The following is a 24,030-nucleotide window of genomic DNA, read 5'->3' on the forward strand; positions in this document are numbered from 1 at the left end:
CATTTCTCAAAAGTTAAGCAGGGTGTTTGCGCGTGTATGTATGTTGGAGTGGTTGGAGTGTCAGCAACTAGGATCTGGGAGGTCCATATCTCCACTTCGCTGTGGAAGCTTGCTGGGTTACCTAGGGCCAATCACACACACTCAGCCTAACCTACAATGCAGACATGTTGTAAGGATACAGTGGAGGAAAGGAGAATGATGTAAGCTTTTTGTGCCTCCATTTGGGATAAAGGAAAGGAAAGGTCCCCTGTGCAAGCACCGGTTGTTTTCGACTCTGGGGGGACGCTGTTTTCACAATGGGCGTTTTCGCACTGACCTTCAAGTGGCGCGACCACCCTCTTCACACCGGAGGATCTGCGCGGATTTCGCACAAGAAGCGCCGGAGCACCCAAAAGAGCCGGCGACTTCCGTCGCAAAAGCCGCTCAAACGTTTTCCTGCTTCTTGGCGGTTTCCGTTTGAGCGGGTTTCGCGACGGAAGTCGCCGGCTCTTTTGGGTGCTCCGGCGCTTCTTGTGCAAAATCCACGCAGATCCTCCGGTGTGAAGAGGGTGGTCGCGCCACTTGAAGGTCAGTGCGAAAACGCCCAATGTTTTCACGGCAGACCTTTTTACGGGGTGGTTTGCCATTGCCTTCCCCAGTCATTACACTTTCCCCCCAGCAAGCTGGGTACTCATTTTACTGACCTTGGAAGGATGGAAGGCTGAGTCAACCTCAAGCTGGCTACCTGAACCAGCTTCCGCTGGAATCGAAGTGAGGTCCTAAGCAGAGGGCTCCAACTGCAGTACTGCAGCTTTACCACTCTGTGCCACGGGGCTCTTGGGATAAAGGCAGGGTATAAATGAAGAAAACAAACAAAACAAGGCCAGATTTGGTCAGTGTCAACATCCAAATACATAAGGTAGGAGGCCCAGATCCATTCTATGAATATCTGAGAGCTTTCTCACAAAATGCTGATGATTTCTTAAAACCGATTGTCAATATTCATTTGTGACAAAAAAACAAAACAAAAAAACAAGCCTAAAACACTTACAAATTCATTGGAGATTATTAGCATTCACATCAACATTTACCAAATTTTGGACATTGCTGTAATACATAAATTTCTGGCTCTGAAGTAGAACCTAAATGCCCTAATTATCCATTTTTCATTCTAACAACTGAATTTTCAATGGTTGTTTGTTATAAAAACATCTGCTATTAGGAAAGATTTGTTATGTATTTAAATACTACTCCTAAGTTGCATTCATACCAGCAGCTCCATGTGTTCAGGAGGTATTGCAAATCCTGCCACCCCAAAATGGAGCAGATAAATCCGAATCACACACTCCCATGCAAGGCGCCCGAATAGGGTGGCCAGATCGTCCCGGTTGCCCAGGAAAGTCCCGATTCTGGCCCCCAATTCCCGCCTCCCGGGCTGGCTATACCAGGACCATTAGAAGTCCCGGTTTAGCCAGCGGGGAGCCGGCGGGCCGCGCGCGCCATCGGGGAAGGCGGCGAGTGTGGGACTGAGCGTCCCTGCGCATGCGCGGGGCCAGGAGAGTGGGCGGGGTAGGGCCCGCCACACCGCCATGCGCACGCGCAGGGACGCTCGGTCCCTCACTCGCCGCCTTCCCCGACTGCGCGCGCGGCCCGCCGGTTCCTCTCGCTGGCGGCGGCAGAGGGGGAGGCGGCGGAGGCGGGGCGGTGGCGGCGTGGCGGGAGGCCCCGGGTCTGTGGGCTCGGCCGCCTCCTCCTCAGCCGCCGCCAGCCCCGCCAGCAGCACCAGGCTGCACTCTGGGAGAAGGTAAGGGGGCCGAAAGCAGGGGGGCGGCTGGCGGGAGGGGGTGGCCGGCCTTCCTTCCTTCCCTCCCTCCCTCCTCCCTCCCTCCTTCCTTCCCTCCCTCCTTCTTCCCTCCCTCCCTCCTTCCTTCCTCCTTCCTTCCTTTCTTCCTTCCTCCCTCCTTCCCTCCCTCCCTCCTTCTTCCCTCCCTCCCTCCTTCCTTCCTCCTCCCTTCCTTTCTTCCTTCCTCCCTCCTTCCCTCCCTCCTTCCCTCCCTCCCTCCCTCCTTCCTTCCTCCTTCCTTCCTTTCTTCCTTCCTCCCTCCTTCCCTCCCTCCCTCCTTCTTCCCTCCTTCCCTCCTCCCTTTCTTCCTTCCCTCCCTCCCTCCCTCCTTCCTTCCTTCCTTCCTTCCTTCCTTCCTTCCTTCCTTCCTTCCTTCCTTCCTTCCTTCCTTCCTTCCTTCCTTCCTTCCTTCCTTCCTTCCGTGGCTCTCAAATATCCGATGTTTATGTCTTGCGGCTCTCAAACATCTGACCTTTATTCTGTGTTGCTCTTTTGTTAAGCAACTCTGGCCACCCCTGGAATAGACAATACTGACTTTGGTGGACCCAAGCACTGATTCAGTGTAAGGGAGCTTTGTGTTTGTGTCTTCTGGTGCAATTTTGTTCTCAAATCCTGTATTTACTTCATCAGTATATGGGATAAGGCACTTTCTCAACTGTGCTGCATAATGCAGCCTATTTATTTTGTCCTGTTTGCTCTGTTGGCTCTATCTGCGCCACCTTCATCACTTTCGGGGTGTGGATCCCCCAGTGGGGTGGGCTCCCGACTCCCTCCGCCGGCTGTTTCTGATAGCCCTGCGCCCCCTCTTTCATTTGATATGTGTCCCGTGCGGGTGCCAACCTCCCGCCGGGAGATGCCGCAAAATGAGCCCCCTTGAGGCTTATAGCGGCAGGGCTCGGGGGAAGCGAGCTAGACTTCTGTTCTTTTGAGGGGTTATAGAGTGTTTTGAGCCCGTCCCTGTGGCATCGGTCCCATCGTTGTGGAACCCAGGGGGCCGGCGCAGCGGCCCGCTGAAGCAGCCTGTCGGTCACTTCCGGGTTCCTGTCCTGCATCTCGACCTGTGTTATTAGTGACACCCCCTCAAGGTGTCCCTGGCTGGCCTGCAGATATTATGGCCACCCTACGCCCGAATGTCAGCCGGGGGCACATTAGCACATTCACACAGTTATTGCACACCATCCCCTTAGTGCAAGGGAGTGCTTAGAGCAGACTGGCAGATTTACACTGCCAATCCACCTTGCTTGCCTGCTCCCACAGTCAGATGCCAGGAGTGCAGCAGAAGACTTGACTACCATTTCTCAGCTGGTAGCTATTTGATGTGTCTCAGAGATGTCGGAGAACAGGGTGAGTGCAAGGATGGAATGGGCAGCATCTGTGCATGTCTAATCTTGACTTTTTGATCCGCCTGAGGGACATGTCTAAATGGGCCTAAATCGCCCATCTGAATGCAACCCTAGAGTTTCTAAGATTCATTGTACAGTCAGAGAACCAACAAGATATGTTGTTTTAAAAAATTCTTAAAAATCTTAACTTATATTTAATTAATAAATTTTTAAATTGCAACCCCCAAACAGAAAGAAATAAAAAAAATGTAAAAAATATAACAACAATGGTGGCAACTCCACAGATAAGCTTCTAAATGCTGGTGTTGTAACTTAAAAATGCATCTCTTAAACATATGCGTTGGGCCTGTGCCTTTTGGCCTTTTAGAGAGGAAGTAATTACTCATATCACCTTTAGATTAGAATATTCATTTATCTTTGAGGATGATTATGTACTTTTAAACTATTTCCTTGTCTACTGGAGGCTAACTGATGGTCAATTAAAATCAGCCCTCCATGCCCTTAATGTTGCTAAAAGACTTACATTACAACACTGTAGAGTCAAATGCCCACTTCAGTAATCCAAAGGATTTAGGATTTTACTTTATCAACATTTTAATTTATGGCATATGCATAACAATTGTATATGGACAATTTTTTTAAAAAAAAATTGAAACCTTTCATAGATGCTTAACCAACAAGATATGTTGTAAACTACTTCTTAACCTCTTCATCATTTTAAAAGATATTATACATTGTAAAATATATTTAGGAACTATTTGGGTTGCTATTTTAATAATATAATCAATATTATTTAATGTAGTTCAAAATAATTCTGTATCAACCCCACTCACAATCCTTATAATCTAATTTACATTTGTGCTTGCACTGCTTACAAAATAATGATTCAGAACGTTGATTTTCAACTTGCTTCAGTATCACAATGTATGATTAATGTGAAGTTTCTTTTTATTTTACCTGGGATGTCATTATCTTCAATGCTGCCCTCTACTGATCCAATGGAATAGTTAGCTGGACTGATTGGAGGACTGGAAGTAAAGCTTGCATATCCAATGGAGGAGTTGATTTCAAAATAATCATGGCTGTTATTTGAACGGTGAAATTCAAATGATGACACTATTGATGTACGTTGCTTGGGCTGGAAAAAAATTGAGTTGAAATGTAAACATTTAAATATGTGTTCAGATCAGCTTTTCTGCTAGGTTATACTTACCTAGCAGGAGAGATACCTTGGTCACAATACAATACTAGGGTGCGGGTTTTTTACCTGCTCCTGAAAACTTTTTCTTTTTTCATTTTCATTAAGTTCATTTCTTATACATCATTTCTGGGATTATTATTTTCATTCACAGGGGAAGCTGTATTACAGTCTCAAAATAAAATGTCAAGATAAGATAACATACTAAACATTCAATAAAGACTCTGTATGCCAATAAAAGCTGTTTGCAGATAAATCAGTATCCAGATTTTAGTATTTCTTTCACAGCAAGTCTGAAGAGGAAACATTTCAGTACTGATGGTGGGAAAATCATATTAATGTCTAGACAGCTGAGCAGAGGAGCAGAATTTCAATATCCATCGTGTGAATTTTCCATGATTCAATCTTGATTGTATGTTAGATTTTTTAAAAAATCATGGATCCATAGGTATCTGATCCAAATATTATAATGTATTCAAAATTTAGTGATTAATACTCATTCTGATTGGGACCTAACTCAGTCTGTATTGAAGGATGTATCTTCATACTTTCTACTCTAGAGATTCTGGCTGCTATTCAATATGAGCAGAAAAAGTGTGAGAGAGGCACTTCTGGAATTTATAAGAGATTATGATAATATTTCTAAACGGGTCTACTCAGACTCCTATTTAGAACTATACAATGGGGCTTACTCTTCATTGTTCTATAGCACTGTTAGGCTGCAATTGTCTTTCCCAAAAGAAAGCCCTGTTGAATAAAATGGGACTTAATTTCCATTAAACCTGTTTAGGATTACTCCCTAAATACTCATACAATACAGAAAGGTTAGCAATGAAAGGAGTAGACAAAGGAGGAGAATCAGATAATAAGCAAGGAAAGGGAGAAATTGTTTTACAGAAAACTGGATATTGAGGGGGTACTTACAGAAGATCTTGAAAGGGATGGTTAAAGGAGAACATAGCAGAAGAAGCAAAGAAGATTTGTAACAAAAGAAATTGTGAGGACTAGTGAAAAGATTAGAAAAAACTTCCAGACAAAGCAGTTCTTCAGTGGATCAGGCTTCCTCAGGAGGTGGTGGGCTCTCCTTCTTTGGAGGTTTTTAAACAGAGGCTAGATGGATATCTGACAGGAATGCTGATCCTGTGAATTTAGGGGAAGGTTTTGTAAATTTCCTGCATTGTGCAGAGGGTTGAACTAGATGGCCCTGGAGATCCCTTCCAACTCTATGATTCTATGAAAAGTTAACAGAGATGACAGAGAAACTAATGTGCAGAGATATGTAAAACACCAAAAGTTTGAATCTTTTGAAAGTGACCATCTACGTTACAATCCGTCTTCACTTCTGTTTTGCTCCGGTGTTTTGACTGTCATTTACATTTAAAACCCTGAATTGGCTCTGACGTTTTCGCCACTGAGTTGCTCCTGAGTTTCCAAGACTACTTTTGAATGAGAGTTTTCCAGGAAGCTTCGAATCTAAGGCCATAAGTGACAGTGTTTTACTTCTATTTGGCACATTGTTTAGTTAACAACAGCAGATGTCGTTTTGAGCATCACTGTTGGTACCTATGACATTTCTCAGACCTATAGATCAGCTATGACAATCTGATTTGTATTAATAAAATTGTTATAAATAGTTATAAGAGTGCATATGGCTAAAGTAGAAGAGAATATAGGATAGAATGCTTAGGCAAAGTAGTTCCTTTTGTTGGTGGCTGTGCCCGGAAATCAATAAATTTTGGGGGGAAATTAAACCCATAGTAGACAACATCATAGAGGGAGACATTCCCTTTACACCAGAATCCTTTCTTTTAAATTACTGGCCTAATATAAAACTTTCTCAGTTGAAGAAAGAATTAGCAACTCTTTTGTTAATGGCAGCAAAGCTCTTGATTGCCCAATATTGGAAACGAGATGTGTCCCCTAACAAACAGCAATGGTTGACCAAAGTGTGGGAAGTAGCAGCTCTAGATAAATTAGCTATACAAATCAGAGTATTAGACATACAACAGAAGAACAATAACTTTATTGAGAAATGGTTTCCTTTCTTTAACTATATAAATTTAGAAGAAGATTTTGAAAAATATATTCCAAAAAAGTATATTAATTTTTCATTTTATTGAAGATTATTTTATATTACAAATTATAGGTTATTTATTTAATGATAATGTACTATAAACATGGGTGAAATGTGTAACAGTGGAAAACAATCAAAGGGTTTAGAGGCGCTCTACTTAACATGAATGATATTTATGCCATGACTATAATGTACGTATATCATTGTAAGTATTTGTTGTTGAGTGTGTATTTGATTGTTGGTTTTGGTTGAAAAATTAATAAAAAATTTAAAGTTTAAAAAAAAGAAAAGAAAGCATTTATTTTGACTCTTACCCTGGCTAGAGAAATTGCAAGCGCATTCCACAGGACAAAAGGTGCTGAGGCTTCTTAGCAATGCCATAAAGATGATATCATTTCTCAAGAAAGAACAAAAGAACTCTTAAACCTGCCCCCCTTCCCCCCTTCATGGTTTCAAGCAGCTTTTAAGTTTGGCATGCATATCCTTCAGAAACTTATATAAATCAATGACAAGAATCACAGTAAAGCAAGCAAGTGTAGAGGAGAAAGTCCAGGAGCAAAATTTTGAGTATAGATGAAAAATATACTCTGGATTTCTAGAAGGCGATTTCAGTGCTCAGAAAATCAGACCCAAACATGAATGTAGAATCGCATTACATAAACATCTGGAGGATTCTTGAATCACACACATACCCTACCCTGCAAAAATGGTCTAATAAGGGACATGCTCTTTCACAGCAAGCAATAGTTATTCATTACCATGTGTCCAGTAATATACACAAAGTTTGTCCTCTTCTATACAAAAATGTTTCTAAATTCTGGTTTTATCTTGATTTAATCCTGGTTAGTTTAAAAGAGTACATACCGTAGTTTGCAGTACAGTTATGTCTATAAATATATCTTTCAGCAAAAGCAAAAGTATTTTATTAGATTACTGTGCAGGAAAAAAAGGAAGAAGGGAGTGCATGAACCTGAAACCTGCAGGCCTGTATGTAAAAAAAAATATGGTTTGTTATTACATCTGAACAGCAACAGGGAATCATAGAAGCATGGAAGGGACCTTCAGGGTCATCTAGTCCAACCTCCTGCAGAGTGTAGGAAACTCACAAATACCCCCCACACCTCCAGTGACACCTTCTCCATGCCCAGTAGATGGCAAAACAAACGAACCCCTCCAGGATCCCTGGCAAAACTGGCCTAGAGAAGAATTGCTGCCTGCCCCCAAAGTGGTAATCAGCATTTCCCTGGGGATGTAAGAAAGTGCCACAAGAACTAAGCACAAATACAACCCTTCCCAACCTCCTTCTCATGATCTGCCTCACAGATGGCCATCTAGCCTCTGTTTGAATGCCTCTAAGGAAGGTGAGGCCACCTCCTCGTGAAGAAGCCTCTTCCACTGTCCTGTCAGGAAATTCTTCCTAATGTTTAACTGAAAACTCTTCTGATTTAATTTCAACTTGTTGGTTCAGGTCCAACCTTCTGGGGTAACAGAAAACAACTCTGCACCATCCTCTATATTATGGCAACCCTTCAAGTACTTGAAGATGGTGTTCATATCACCCGCTCAATCATCTCCTCTCCAGGCTAAACATACCCAGCTCCTTCAGTTTACTCGTAGGACTTGGTCTCCAGATCCCTCACCATATTTGTTGTCCTCCTCTGGACACATTCCAGTTTCTCTATACCCTTCTTAAACTGTGGTGCCAAAAACTGAACACCATACTCTAGGTGAGGACTAACCAGAGCAGAGTAAAACGATACCATCACTTTGCATGATCTGGACACTATACTTCTGTTGATAGAGCCCAAAATCACATTTGCCTTTTTAGCTACAGCATCACACTGCTGACTCATGTTTAGTGTATGGGTCACTAAGACCCCTAGATCCTTTTTGCACATACTACTGCCAAGGCAAGTCTCCACCATCCTTTAATTATGCATTTGATTTTTTTCTACCTAAATACAGAATTTTACATTTATCCCAATTAAAATTCATTTTATTGGTTTTAGCCCAGTTTTCCAGCCTGTCAAGATTGTTCTGTTTCCTGACTCTATCTTCCACTGTATTTACTACCCCTCCCAATTTAGTACCATCTGCAGATTTTGTAAGCATTCCCTCTATTCCTTCATCCAAATCATTTATAAGGATATCAAATAAAACAGGTTCCAGAATAATCTGCAATGGCATAGATGTCACAAAGAAAGAGAAAGAAGAGTGTCACAAAATTCTGAATTAACTAAAAAGGAAAAATAGCACAATTTAGCAACAAATGTGGAACAACAATGAAAAATAGTCTATGACAGGAGTGGCCAACGGTAACTCTCTGGATGTTTTTTGCCTACAACTCCCATCAGCCCCAGCCATTGGCCATGCTGGCTGGGGCTGATGGGAGTTGTAGGCAAAAAAACATCTGGAGAGCTACCGTTGGCCACCCCTGGTCTATGAAATAAGAATGGTATTATTTTCTCACAAGAAAAAATTGGGAGTGGGAAGGGTAAGTCCTTACCTTGTTTTCTTCAATGTGGAGAAGTCAGAAATAAATAAATAATAGACTTGCAAGTGAAAGGCGTTTATATAAAACAATTACTTTGTAGAATGTAGTTTCAGATTTGCACTAGAACATGCACAAAGTGCCAAATATATTGTACTAACTCTAATCATAAAAAAGGTAAAGGTAGCCCCCTGTGCAAGCACCAGTCGTTTTCGACTCTGGGATCCTTCCTTAACATACATGAATCAGCATTATTCTATCTTACTTGAATGTGCTATGATCTTAGCCTTAAGCCTTAAGATATTATTTCTTATTGAGCATATTACAAAGCCTTTTTTTAGAATAGAACTAGATTTTTCCATTAGCTGAAGCTAGACAGAGTAGGGAAGGCCATCCTGTTCTGTAAACATCCCTCACTGAAGGTCATATCCTTTCACTGAAATGCAGGGCTTTTTTTTTAGCAGGAACACACAGGAACACATTTCCAGTTGACTTTGTGTCAGAGGGTGTGGCCTAATATGCAAATCAGTCTCTGCTGGGCTTTTTCTACAAAAAACCCTATGTAAAACAATAGTGATATCAGGGGGTGTAGCCTAATAGGCAAATGAGTTCCTGCTGGTCTTGTTCTACAAACAAAGCCCTGCTGAAATGTAAACAATTTTCCTACCACTAGGAGAAGCCTCCTGGCCTAGAGGTCAGAATGACCCCACACAGTAGAGATTTTGCTTATTAACACATTCTCTGGAATTGGGCCAAAAATCTAAACAAAAAACCTGAACAACACCCTTTGCTATACGCACATTCTTAGATAACCATCAACCACAGAGTTCCGTCTGGATGCCAGTGGGAGGCATTGGGGTACGAATGCCAGTGAGAGGCATTGGGGTTTCAAAGAAACTTGGGTGAATTCCTATGTCCAGAAATAGAGACAAGTGTCCATTGGACAAATGAGGTGCACCAAAAGACTAGAAGCGAGAACTTTGTGACCAATCAACTAGACCTGCTTTGTTATCAAAATTGTGTAAATATGTTATGTTTTGTGAAGGAAACCTGAGGAAAAACTCAGGGATGATTGTTGGCATAGAGAGATAAGAGTTGTTTTTCCACCTTGCTATTGATATGCAATAAAAGGATCTTCAGATCACCTCACTTAGACCTCTGCCTGTTGAGTGTCTTAAATTGGGCTGGGGACTCAGCTCTTGGCACTGATGGTTTGTGCAACAACTTGGATATTGGAGTCTTGCAGGTATGTTTTCTTCTTGTGTGTGACATGCAGAGAAAAGCACCTGGGTCCCCAGTTCAAGACTGATGGTGCCTTACATCTGACATGTAGGAGAGTTAGTGTAGTGCATTCTGGGTTAACTCTCTCAGCACCTCCCTGTCTTCTAAAATTAAAGGTTCCATATTAAATTACTTGATTATCCTGTTCCTAAAATGAAAGTGTGTTATAACCATTAATTTCATTGAACTTAGATGTACATGTGGGCTTTGAGAAATAGAAAAAAAACCCAGCACACTGGAATTTATAATGTCTGTGAACTACATAAAACAAGTACTGTAGCGAGGACTGAGCTGTTCAGAGTCATAGAATCATAGAGTTGGAAGGGGCCATACAGGCCATCTAGTCCAACCTCCTGCTCAATGCAGGATCAGCCTAGAGCATCCCTGACTAGTGTTCATCCAGCCGCTGCTTAAAGATTGCCAGTGAGGGAGAACTCACCACCTCCCTTGGTAGCTGATTCCACTGCTGAACAGCTCTTACTGTAAAAAAAGCTTTTCCTACTATCCAGTTGATACCTTCCCACCCTTAATTTAAATCCGTTATTATGCATCCTCTCCTCTGCTGCCAACAGAAATAGCTCCCTGCCCTCCTCTAAGTGACCCTTCAAATACTTATAGAGAGTAATCATGTCCACCCTGAACCTCCTCTTCTCCAGGATGAACATTCTCAAGTCCCTTAGCATTCCCTCATAGGACTTGGTCTCATAGACCCCTGATCATTCTCATAGGCCTTTGATCATCTTCGTCATTCTCCTCTGCACCCACTCTGTCCACATGCTTCTTGAAGTGAGGCCTCCAGAACTGCATACAATACTCCAGGTGTAGCCTGAGCAATGCAGTTTTGATGAACTAAGGCAGTTAGCCTGGTGAGCAGGGAACAGCTCACTCTGACTGGCTGAGCCGCAATCATGTTTCCCTAATGTATGACTGTCCAGAAGGCTCACCATGGGGAACAAAAACGCCTCACAGAGTTTAAATTCAGTCTAGGTACTGAAGGAGTTCAGTTCAGTACTAAAGGAGATCAGTTGTGACAGACAACTGGGAATGAGCTGAGACAGCTTGTGGGCTGAATTCCTTGTGAGACAGAACTTCTGTCTGAGAGAGTGAGTTAATTGGAAGCAGGGCTGTAGCCAGAATTTGGAAGGTGGGGGGGCATTTACATTTGGAGGGGGCACTGATGCCCCGCTCAGTGCCCCAAACAACCTTCCCTCTAGTGGCTCCCTCCCTGCCTGCCTCTCTCTCTTGCCACCACCCTCCCCCCAACCAACTTGCTTCTGGGCTGGGGGCAGAAGCAGCCCCCAGCCCCCAGGCCAGTTAAAGGGCCCATGGATCAGCTGTTTTGTGGGCCCTTTAACTTGCGTGGGGGCTGGGACTGCATTTGCTGCCCACCCACATGCTGTTTAAGTGGCAGGGAATGGAGGGCTGTGGCAAGCTCACCACCGCCCTCTCTTCCCCACCTGTAAAATAACGCACAACCATGTTAGTTAAGGGCTCACGAAACAGCTGATCCACAGGCCCTTTAAGTAGGGGGGGCTGCTTCTGCTGCCAGGAGTGGCTCCAGGGCGAATAGGCCCTAGTCAGATGACCCCCCCCAGCCGCAGTGCTCTGTTCGCCCCCCATCATGCTCTGCTTGCCCGCCACAGCGGTGGCACTCCCTTGCTCACTGCCCCTCCTTCCCCCACTTGCCATGACTACTGCCGGCCTGGGCACTGTTTTAGTGGCAAGAAACAGGGGGCTGTAGCGAGCTCACCACCACCCTCACTTCCCCACCAGTAAAATAACATGCGGGCTGGCAGCAGAAGCAGGCACCCGTGCAAGTTAAGGGCCCGCAAAACAGCTGATCCATGGGCCCTTTAAGTTGCGGGAGGCTGGAGGCTGCTTCTGCTGCCAGAAGTGGCTCCAGGGTGAATAGGCCCCCCTGGAGCCCCCCAGCCACCGCACTCCACTTGTCCCCACCCACTGTCGCCACACCCTGCTTGCCCCCCTGCCACAGTGCTCCCTCGCTTGCTGCTCCTCCACCTGCTTGCCGCGACTGCTGCCAGCCCGTGCGCTGTTTTAGTGGCAGGAAAGGGATGGCTGTGGCGAGCTCACCACCGCCCTCTCTTCCCTAACAGTTAAATAACGTGTGGGCCAACAGCATTAGCAGCCCCCAGCCCCCACGCCAGTTAAAGGGCCCACGGATCAGCTGTTTCGTGGGCCCTTAACTCGAGTGGGGCTGGAGGCTGCTTCTGCAGCTGGCCCACACATTATTTTACTGTTGGGGAAGAGAGGGTGGCGGTGAGCTTGACACAACCCTTCCTTCCCTGCCTCTAAAACAGCGCGTGGGGCCAGCAGCAGAAGGGGCCCCCCGCCCCCTCAAGTTAAAGGGCCCCCCAAACAGCTGATCGGCGGGCCTTTTAACTCAGGCCAGAGGATGGGATTGCTTATGCCCCAGAAGCAGGGCAAAGGCCCCAGGAGCTGGTTGGGGCCCCAGGATCAGGGGGCCCCTTCCAGAAGTCGGGGGGCTGTGCCCCCACAGGCCTCTTCGTAGCTACGGGCCTGACTGGAAGACGGGGGCAAAATCTGGCACCTTCTGTAAAGAAAAACTCTTTGAGGAGATCTGTCAGCACTTCAAGGAAGACTCCTAGTTCACTTCAGAATACCAACACACTAAGGGAGAGACTAGCTTCTTGCAGCTAAGAAGAAATCCCAAGAAACAGACTAGGACACTAGCTGGGTGGAACTGAGACACACAGGATTGAGGGGCTTGTGATAGCACTCCCAGGGTGTGAGTCCTGAGGCATTACTCTAAGGTCTGGAGTGTGCCTGTATGCTAGTGAGAGTATCTGTGTGGGGAATTTTCTGGCACAAGTCAGAAGTCTGTGTGAAAGACAAAGAGTGTGTGATCCTTTATTATTATTATGGTTTAAGAATTCTGAACATAGGGTTATACGATCTTCTCTGAATAGAGTGTTTCCTAAAGCTAAGGAAGCAGTGACTGACTGCTTGTTAGTTTTTATATATCTTCTACCAGTTTCATATTTTATAGTAATTCAGCCTGCCAACATCTCTGATGATCACACTGTTTAATGAACTCCTGCCTTCCAACTGGATTTGTTTATAAAAACCAATTATTATTATTTTACTTCCTCCCTTGCCTCTTGTGAATCAATATATATTCTTTGTGGTTTTGAACTCTGAAAAGTCTGGTGCCTAGTTACTTTTTTAACAGGATTTTAGTTTGTGTGCCTGACGTACTGGGTGAATGTGACAGGAACAATTCATAGTGGTCACCCTCGCAAGCTGACCCTGACTGGTTTCTCACAGCAGTGTACAGCAGAACTATGACATCTTGCAATCTGGAAGTTATGCTTCTGTTGATAAACTCCAAGATGACATTTGCCGTTTTTGTCACTGCATCACACTGGCTGCTCATATTTAATTTATAGTCCAGCCAGGGCTTTTTTTGTAGCAGGAACTCCTTTGAATATTAGGCCACATACCCCTAATGAAGCCAATCCTTCGAGAGCTTACAGGACTCTTCTTATAGGGTTTACTGTAAGCTCCAGGAGGATTGGCTACATCAGGGGTTGTGGCATAATATGCAAAGGAGTTCCTGCTACAAAAGAAGGCCTGGTCCACCCATACCCCAAGATCTCGTTTACACACACTGCTACCAAGAATTGTATCCTCCACCCAGTATATATGTTTCTCATTTTTGTTACTGAGATGTAAAACTCAGCACTTATTCTTGTTAAATTGCATCTTGTTCACTTCTGCCACTTTTCCAGCATGTTCATACCTTGTTGAATTCTAAATCTATCTTCCAATGTATTTGCTGCTGCTCCCAATTTGGTGTCCTTTGCAAATTTAATGAGTAGCCCCTCCACACCCTTATCCAAATCATTAATAAAAATATTGAAAAGTAAAGGGCCCAAAACCAAGCCCTGTTGCATCTCACTGGACACTTCCCTCCATTTAGATGTGATGCCATTGACAACTACTCTTTGAGTGCAGTTCTCCAACCAGTTCCCTACTCACCTAGCTATCCTAGAATCCAGTCCACAGTCTTCTAGTTTACCCATCAGAACATCATGGGGAATCCTGTCAAAAGGTTTACTGAGAGCTAGGTAAACAATATCAACAGCATTCCTTTGATCCAATAAGCTCATCACTCGATCAAAGAAGGAAACAAAGCTGGTCTGGCAGGACCTGATGGAGACAAATCCGTGCTAACTCCCTCAGATCACTAAGTTGTCCTTTAGGTGCTCACAGATTGATCCCTTTAAAATCTCTTTTAGTTAAAGTGAAGCATGTCTCTTTTGTACAAGTCTGACTTGTTTCAGAAAGTTCTTCAGTGCCTAACAAATCTAAACCCTTTCTCTTGGCACCATTTTCTCATCCACACACTGAGACCCCTGATATGTGCCTATCTAACTGGCCCTGTGCATGGAACTGGCAGTTTTTCTGAGAATGCTACATTTGAGGTTCTAGCCTTTTAACTTTCTGCCTAGCAACCTAAGTTTTTCCTCAAGGCCCACACAACCACATTTCTCAGTGTCATTGATGCCAACATGCACCATGACTGCTTACTCTTCCCCAGCACTATCAACCTATCAAGACAGCATGTGATATCTGCAACCTTCACACCAGGCAGACAAGTCACCATGCAGTTAAAACGCCTATCACAGATCCCACTCTCAATATTGCTAATGATTGAAGCCAGTTTGATGGCTTGATTGAGCCACTTTGGTGTAGTGATTAAGCACGCAGACTCTAATCTGGGAGAACCGGCTTTGATTCCCCACTCCTCCATCTCCACCTGCTGGTATGACCTTGGGTCAGTCATAACCCACTCAGAGCTCCCTATAGCTCCCCAGTGGTACCCCTGGTATGAAAGGATAGTGGTGTGATTCCCAAGGAAGGGGTTCCTTCTAAGGGATCACATCTCTCCTCCTCAGACTGGTGCCCTCCGGCCTCCAAACTCTCACTCTCCATAACCAAAGAAGAGGTGTCAGCATATGAATGGGACTGTTCTATTAAGTGTTTCATAGTCTTTCCCCAAGCCTCTCTCTGCCTCAGCTTCTCCAGGTCAGCAACCCTAGCCTCAAAGAAATGAAGCTGCTCTCTGAGAGCATGAGCTCCAAGCAGTGAGCACACACCCATGATTTCCACTCAGTGGGTAGATAACCATAGATGTGGCACTCTCTGCTAAATGCTGGATAGCCTCCACTTCCCTGTTGGTTTTCTACCTTCATAATTGATAAGTGATTTAAAGGTATCTAGTGATGAAGGGATCCCAGGTCATAGCCCTCTGACTCTTCCTCTTTGGCTTGCGCCAAAGGCTTGCACCTCTGCCCAGGAGGAGCCTTACAGTTACTATATTTTCTGTCACTGAACTAGTGATAAAAATAATAGTAAAACCAATAATCATAATGATAGTGACATAATTTAATACATAAAATTGGACTAAAATAACATCACAAAGTATTATACACCATTGAATAATTGTAGAAACCTTAATGGCAAAAAATCCAGTCCTTCACTTCTAACATCACTTTCTGAAAAAGTAAGATCTTAACAAGCTGCCATCCAACCAGCAATGAAGTCACCTCACAAGCCTCTATTAGTTGGACATTTCAAGGGAGGCACTACACAGAGAAGGCATATCCCTAAGTACAGTTTTCACATTTCATGAGCTGGCCATATATGAGAAAACGGGTAAATACAAAGGGAAAAAAGTATTCTCTAATACATACAGAGCAGCAAACTACAGGGTAAATGTAAAATACCATATGTTAAAATCCTTTATGTCATCTACAAGCTGGATAATCACGGTCTTTACCATTTCACTCCATTAGTCCAGTGAACCCAAAGAATGGAATCCCACCAAATTCAGTGGGAACTTTTACTTAGTCATTAATTTTAATGTCCAAACAATGAATTAGTAATGAATTAAACCAAAAGCAGAACTATTCAATGTTCTGGGTCCATCTGTTGATAATTCTATCATAAAAATAGCATTTTAAAGCATTTCCCAATTAATTATCACACAACAGCTTGTTCTAACAATAATTCTAATGCCTCTCAGCTTCCTTGCATGCCAGTCACCATTTTTGCTTTAAAAAGACAAAATAGCAAAAGAAGGCAAATGTCTAAAAAGCAGTGTGAACAGAGAGGAAATGGGATCCTGTACAATGAGCCAACAGGATTTATGTAAATATGAAGGGACCTGAAAGGGCAGCCTGAAAGAATGAGCTAAGAGTTGAAACCAGATGGATAGTAATTTAGTTACAAATAATATTTTAAAGTTGAGAATGAAAGAGGCCTCTACATGGCAATGACTGTATAAATTAAAGCTCTACCTACTCCAAATATTTTCTAATTTTGCTATCTGCTTTAAAATAAGCATGTTTGGCACAACAGAAATAGTTACCAAAAAAACCACCTTTTCTCACAAAAATCGGTGCTGTTTCAGAGTTTGGTGCTCTTTATTTCACTTGCTGCTGCTACTACTTAATACCATGCCCCCCTTCCTTGCCCACACCATCTTCAGCCTTATTTAATCTGACTGAATCTATGATATCATGACAGATGTAGTACTGTAACATCATAAAAGAAATTACACAGGTTGCCACAGCCAATTATAATAAATGATAATAAAGGCAAATGAAACAGAGTCTGGTGAAGGCAAACAAGGGAAAAAATGGTACAAAGAAATAGTGGTGTTGGCGAACAAGGGCTGCTGAAAAGCATTTGGGGGGAAAAAATGTTTGCAAAAAATATCAAAATTTGCCACTCAAGAGATGCTTTTTTTACAACCAGAGGAATAAATATAAGGCAGGTAAGCCATTTCAGTTCACTCCTAAAATCAAGTTTATAAATATATTTTATCAAAAATTATTTAAGAAACAATTATTTTTGTTTCAAACAACATAATGACAATTAAATTTGGCAAATTTGATAGCCACATAAGTAAGGTAGTGAAAGAATGTCACTCACAGAGAAGGTACATGGAGCAATACCAGATCTGTGGTGTCCCAAGAATGTAGAGGAATATTTATTTTAAAACTAAAAACTACTACCCAGTGCTTTTTTAAAGAAAAAGCCCAGTAAGAGCTCATTTGCATATTAGGTCACACCATATGGCCTGGGAGCATGTGGCTGCTGCATGGCGGGTCAGGCCAGCCAGACCACTGGCCAGCCCAAGCAGAGGAGAAGATGAAGAAGAAAAGACAACAACATTGGATTTATATTCTGCCCTCCACCCCGAATCTCAGTCTCAGAGAGGCTCACAATCTCCTTTATCTTCCTCCCCCACAACAGACACCCTGTGAGGTGGGTGGGGCTGAGAGGACTCTCACAGCAGCTGCCCTTTCAAGGACAATTTCTGCCAGAGTTATGGCTGACCCAAGGCCATTCCAGCAGCTGCAAGTGGAGGAGTGGGGAATCAAACCCGGGTCTCCCAGATAAAAGTCCATGCACTAAACCACTACACCAAACTGGCTCTCAGAGCTCTGCTCCAGCAGAAAAAAAGCCCTGCTACTATCTAAAATAAAATCCCCCCCCCCCGCAAAAAAAAAAAAAACCCTATACCAGCCTGGGGACCATTGAGCATACTGCTTATTCTCCAAGAAACAGAGAATGTTGATGTCACTTGATCTACTGCTAAAAGGGGGATTGGCTTGACTGAGTTCCTAACTCCTTATAAACAGGAGATTCTGCCAACAGTTTTCCTCATGCTAGCCAGGGCTTCTTTTGTAACAGGAACTTATTTACATATTATGCCACACTTTCCTGATGAAACCAAGAGTTTACAGAGCTCTTAGTACAGGGCCTACTGTAAGCTCTAGGAGGATTGGCTATATCAGGGGGTGCGGCCTAATATGCAAAGGAGTTCCTGCTACCCAAAATGTGCTAGCCAAGTGTTTTTAGAAAGTGGGTGGGGATTTTGCCCAGCAAGACTTCTAATTGATCACTGGAGATCTGTTTAGCTTTGCAGATTTTTAAAAACATTGTTTTGGATGCAGCTACAACCACAGCACAATGATTTTTTTACTGTATGACTGAAGGTAAGATGCAGCAACCATTTTGAGGCTGGCTATAGAGTTGCCAATCCCCAGGTGGGGGCAGGGGATCCCCTGGTTTGGAGACCCTTCCCCCGCTTCAGCCTCGTCAGAAGGGGAAGGGGAAGGAAATGTCTGCTGGGAACTCTGTTATTCCCTATGGAGATTTATTCCCATAGAAAATCATGGAGAATTGATCTGCAAGTATCTGAGGGGGCTGTATTTTGGGGTAGAAGCACCAAATTTTTAGTATAGCATCTAGTGCCTCTCCCCAAAATACCCCTAAGTTTCAAAATGTTTGGACCAGGGGGTCCAATTCTATGAGCCCCAAAAGAAGGTGCCTCTATCCTTCATTATTTCCTATGAAAGGAAGGAATTGAAAAGGTGTACCGTCCCTTTAAATGTGATGGTCAGAACCCCCCTTTGGAGTTCAATTATGCTTGTCACAGCCTTGATCTTGGCTCCACCCCTAATGTGTCCTGGCTCCACCCCCCAAAGTCCCCAGATATTTCTTGAATTGGACTTGGCAACCCTAGCTGGCTATGCTTCCTGCAGCAGCCTTTTTGTGGCTGTGCCTACCACGCTATGTTAGAATTCCAAAGGCACCTGCTGGCTCAAACAGGTTGGGAACATATGGCTTATAGTATTCTAGTAGGAAAATTGAGTTCCTTACTTAAAATGCTCCCTCTAAGCCAGGGGTGTCAAATGTCTGTCCCACAGGCCAAAACTGGCCAACTCAGGGCTTTTATCAGGCCTGCAGGGCTCTTTTCTTCCCCTTCCTCCCCATCCTGTCCTCACTCTTTGAAGCTCTAAGGCTGACAAAGTTCCCAGCTCTTTCTGCCTTGTCTTTGGAGGCTGCAGCAGGAAGCAAAGCTGCAAGGAAAACGTGGAATGGATTTTCCATTAAAGTCTCTGTGTCCAGACAGATAGGACCCAGACAATTTAATGGAAAATCCATTCCACATTTTCCTTGCAACTTTGTCTGCGCTATAGGCCTCATTTTTGGCAGGGGCTCACAGAAGCGGAGCTTCAGAACCTCTACATTTTATTGTGCTCTTTCTTTCTAAACCCTTCCCCCCAAAAATACTTGCTTCTGGGCTCCATTGTTCAAACCCCTGGGAGAATTTTGCTAAATTCTAAGATTTGGCAAACTTTCTAATATTTTCCCCCCACAAAAATGGGGAAATAACCAAAACATATAAAGCAGACAGATGGAAATCTTTATCATGCCACTGTGGCCACAGAGGAGAAAGTAATTTAAAAAGTATGAGGGCAAGGTTTTATTATGACAATTATAATTTAAGAAACATTTTAGGGTAGATGCTGAGCTGATATAATTTAGTACACCTTCTGGTGATGTAGGGGTGTGTGGCATGTGCAAATTAGTTATGCAAATGAGTTGTGCTAATGAGCTTCAGCACCTCTTTTTCTACAAAATGACCCCCACTGTGCTGCAATGTATTTAAATAGAGTGGAGATCAGTTTCACTTCCAGCGTTGCTATAGAAAGTTGAAGCTCATGCTTCCTGGAGTTGTGTCCTTGCAAATAAAGGCTCGATGCTTTGAGCCAGCTTATATCTGCTGAATGAACCTGACCTAGTGAGTACTCTAACCTGAGAACCCACAGCCAAAGGGGGATATTACACTGCAGAGCCACTGCCAATTTGAGTAGACCCCCTCCTCCCGTGGGGGAGAAGTTTGCAATGCCATTTCATTGTTTTCCCAGGCTCAGAGCATTCTATACTTTTAGTTTCTGCTGTGATCCTTGTGCTTTTTCTTCATCATTTATTTGAAAAATTGTATTGCCAAATCTCACTATTTCCCCACCTTTCCATTTTAAACAAAACATTGCAAGAGTTTTAATGTCTGTATTTTAAGTTAAAAATAATATCTTTGTGTTTGTCTGTGTCCTTTATAAAGTTTATATCTTCACTACCTCACATTACATTTTATGGCACACATGGCCTAACCCCACAAAGCCCCGTTTGTGTCAGATCTGGGCCTCCTAACAAATGAGTTCAACACCCCTGCAAGATGTGAAGCCTTGTAAGCAAAAATTCTTAGTGAGCTACTAGCATTAAAGTTGTGCATGAGTGATTTGGCTAGTGCATAAATTAGTTTGCTCTGGGGCCATCCTTCCTGAGCTAAAACAAAAATGTGTGAGCTGGAGGCTAAAAAACTGTGAGCTAGCTCACACTAACTCATCTTAGAGGGAACACTGCTTACCACTAGGGCTGGATCTAGTGGGGGCAAGAGAGGGTGCCTGCCCCCAGCACCATCGGGGGGCATCAGACTGGCCACCCCACCCACGCTTTTCTCCTCCCCAGGTCTGTGTGCACAGACCCGAGGAGGAGAAAGTGAGGGCGTCCCGGTGGTATTTGCACTGTTCTTGGAGCTGAGGAAGGCACAAATGCTGCCCCCATCCCTTTCTCCTCCCCCTGTCTGTGCACACAGACTGAGGGAGGAGAAAGTGAGGGCATCCTGGTGGTGTTTGCTCCATACTCAGAGCCCAGGACAGTGCAAATGTTGCCTCCGCCACTTTCTCCTCCCTCGGTCTGTGTGCACAGACCGAGGGCGGAGAAGTAAGGGTGTCCTGGTGGTGTTTGCGCTATCCTTGGAGCTGAGGAGGGCGCAAAGTGAGGGCATTCCCGTAGCGTTTGTGCCATCCTTGGTGCTAAGGACAGTGCAAACACCACTCCCTCCCTTTCTCCTCCTTGGGTCTGTGTGCACAGACCCAAGGAGGAGAAAGCGAGGATGTCTCACTGGTGTTTGCACCTTCCTTGAAGCTGAGGATGGTGCAAACACTGCCCCCCCTCTCCTCCCTGGGTCTGTGTGCACAGACCCAGGGAGGAGAAAGTGACAGTGTTCCAGAGGTGTTTGTGCCACCCCCTCTTTTTTCCTTTGGGTCTGTGCACAGACCTGGGAAAGAAAAAAGGGACAGTCACCTGGGGGGGGGTGGAAGACTGGGGCTGCTTTGTGGGGGTGCCTTGCCTGGGGTGGCAGGCACCCCCCCCCCATTTTTTAAGTGGGGAGTGCCATTTTTTAGTTTTGCCCCCGCTCAAAAAATGGGTAGATCTGGCCCTGCTTACCACCTAAGTCCAGGCTACAATAAGATTTTAAGGGCTCTGACCTCTTTGAAGTTTTGTCGCCATAGGCACCAACTCAGTGTCCTGGAATGCAAGGAGGAATTAGGGTAGGAGATAAATGTCATATGTTACTTCTCCTCCCCCAAACTATTCTTTACAACAGGGGCCCCCAACCTTTTTGAAAACCTAGAGCTATTGGGGGAAGGAGATTTCCCAATGAATTATCTCTCCCCTCTTGTTTGTTGCAGACCTCCAACCTGTATTACACTAATATTTACATATTCTTAACTCTCAAACAAGTACTTAGATGATATTTAGAGATTTCAATACAGCATCCTTAAAGTGAACAAGAGAAAAAACAATTTTTTTTTTACAAAATGAACTAAATAAGAGAATTTATATTTCTGACCACCCACCTGAGGTCGTATAACTTTCACTATATTTTTCAGCGCAGTATCTGGTGAGGGAGGAGAGCAGTCAGGTGTTGGGCCTGTTGAATTGTTTCTATGGTTACCAGTACCTGGTGCAATAATTGCTACTTGAGGTGCATTATCTGTGAATAAAAATAGCATTACAATGAACTTCCACATTCTATAGAACATACATTTGGAAATCAGAAGTTGGCTTTGAAAACAAAAAGGATTTCACCTGCTAAATATTTTAGGTAATTATTATACTTTGCTTTCAGTTTGAGGCATTTACATCTTGGTTTGCAACTGAGTGCTATGTTGGATTCATTCCAATTCTAGGATATTGCTGGGCATCCTGATACAGTAGGGCAACTTCATGCAGAAACAGGCTTCAGTCTCTGGACTGTCTCTTAGGATATGGCTTGTGTATAAAAGAGTGCTAGAGGTTTGTATAGGCAAAACACAACATCCAATGCTGGGAATGTTTTATTTAGTTAGTTACTTTATTTATACTCCACTTTTCCCCCATCGGAGACCAAAGCAGCTTACATTGTTCTCTTCTCTTTCATTTTATCCTGACAAAAACCTTGCAGGGTAGGTTTGGTTGAGAGACAGTGACAGGCCCAAGGTTTCATGCTACACTGGGGAGTCAAGCCTGAACCTGGTCCAGCACTTTTAACCACTATACAGCACTGACTTTTAGGTCTGTGTAATGCTCCCGCTATATAAGCAGATACGAATGGATGTTGGCAGGACCAGAGCTGACAGCTCCTACCATCTGTTTGAGACAGAGGAGTCATATCAAGCACTTTATTTCCTTTCAACAGAATCTATACAGTCAAAGCTGACAGTACAAACACTTTGTTTTGGAAGAAGAAACAACTGTGTATCAGTTACTTTTTCCTTAGGAATATCTCAATAAATGTAGCAAATAATGAGAAGGACCATTCCAGAATAAGGTCACATATGTCATACAGAAGTCCACCCACTGATGGACATGTATTACATGTATTATACAGAGGCCCATCCTTCCACTCACCCCCACTGTCTAAAGGGGGTGAGTGGAAGACAGGAATCTTATTTTAAACAGAAGGGGGCGGGGTACAAACTGTCTTCTCCCTGATCTTACCTTACTGTATTCCATTGCTTTTGCTGATTTCTTTCAGGCCATTTCATTGTTAAATATTTATTTATTTATTTATTTGGGATTTATATCCCGCCCTTCCCACAAGTGGCTCAGGAACTGGGTTAGAAGAAAAACCTTCTAAGTAACAGAACATAGTGGGCTACTTCCACACAGTATACCGCCCCCCCCTTTTAGAAGCCTCCATGCAAAATTACGTTCATTTTGAGAAGGAGATCTGGGACTTTCTCCTTTAAACAGAGCCAAAGAAAACCTTGTTTGCTCCAACTTAAAGGGAAAAGCATCAGGCAGAGAGCATCTGTGTGGTGGTTCAGCATGCATCTAACCCACATGGGCACAAAGCTTAGCAAAACATTCACATTGGTAGTGTTAAGCTCTGCTTTTCTATCCCTCTTATAGCCCTTTAACAGAACTTCTTTCTAGAACCACCTGAGTTGCAGTGCCATTTTGTTTACCTCTGTATGGAACAAGTCAACAAGATAAGCAAGATTAAAGTATACATACATTCTTTTCCCTCTTCTTTCTATACCACAACTAAGTACATTTTATCAAGTACATTTTATTATTACTCATGTGCATTCTTTGTATTTTCCTATTTCAGATGTTTAATTAAAAATACCTTCCCCCAACTTTAGCTATGAATAGATGAATACATGTTTAAATGTGTAGACTCATGTCTAGTTTGGCCTAGACTTCCACCAAAAAAGGGTGTTCAAATTTTCCTTCATACATGCAGTGATATTTTTTCCTGTAAAAAAAATAGCCACACAGCACATTAAGCATTAGTACAGGAAGAGATCTGTATCTAAACACAGATGGCCTGGACCAGTGTATCTCAGTAACTAGATAACTCAGATATTACTTCTCTCCCCCCCCCCCCCCCCGACATTTCTTTGTGTAAGAAAGACATGGTTAAACTTAAAAAGAAAATCCAGGCCTCATTATGTTGAAAGATGGACATCTTGACACAGACAATGGATAATACATTGACAAACATGTTTCTTTTAAAGATGTACAGGGTTTTTAATATACAGGGAAATGCAAGTCCAAATTTCAGTGACTAGACATCCCTGTCTTTTAGTATAGTAATGGTGCAGCTGGTTGGAAAGCTAATAACATTGGTCAAGGTTTCCAGAA

At 43.6% G+C, this 24,030-nt stretch overlaps 1 protein-coding gene across 1 annotated transcript in view; it reads right to left on the minus strand.

Moving 5' to 3' along the window:
• The window catches only part of ANKS1B (ankyrin repeat and sterile alpha motif domain containing 1B), an 831,045-nt gene that overhangs the window by 545,894 nt on the left and 261,121 nt on the right, over positions 1–24,030 (minus strand). The window contains exons 11-12 of the mRNA XM_060245226.1: positions 21,756–21,892; positions 4,123–4,303 (exon numbers count right to left, since the gene is read on the minus strand). Coding sequence (XP_060101209.1) covers positions 4,123–4,303; positions 21,756–21,892 — 318 coding nt within the window. The remainder of the gene's footprint in view (positions 1–4,122; positions 4,304–21,755; positions 21,893–24,030) is intronic.

The sequence above is a fragment of the Heteronotia binoei genome, chromosome 8 (assembly GCF_032191835.1).
Source record: "Heteronotia binoei isolate CCM8104 ecotype False Entrance Well chromosome 8, APGP_CSIRO_Hbin_v1, whole genome shotgun sequence".
Classification (NCBI taxonomy): Eukaryota; Metazoa; Chordata; class Lepidosauria; order Squamata; family Gekkonidae; genus Heteronotia; species Heteronotia binoei.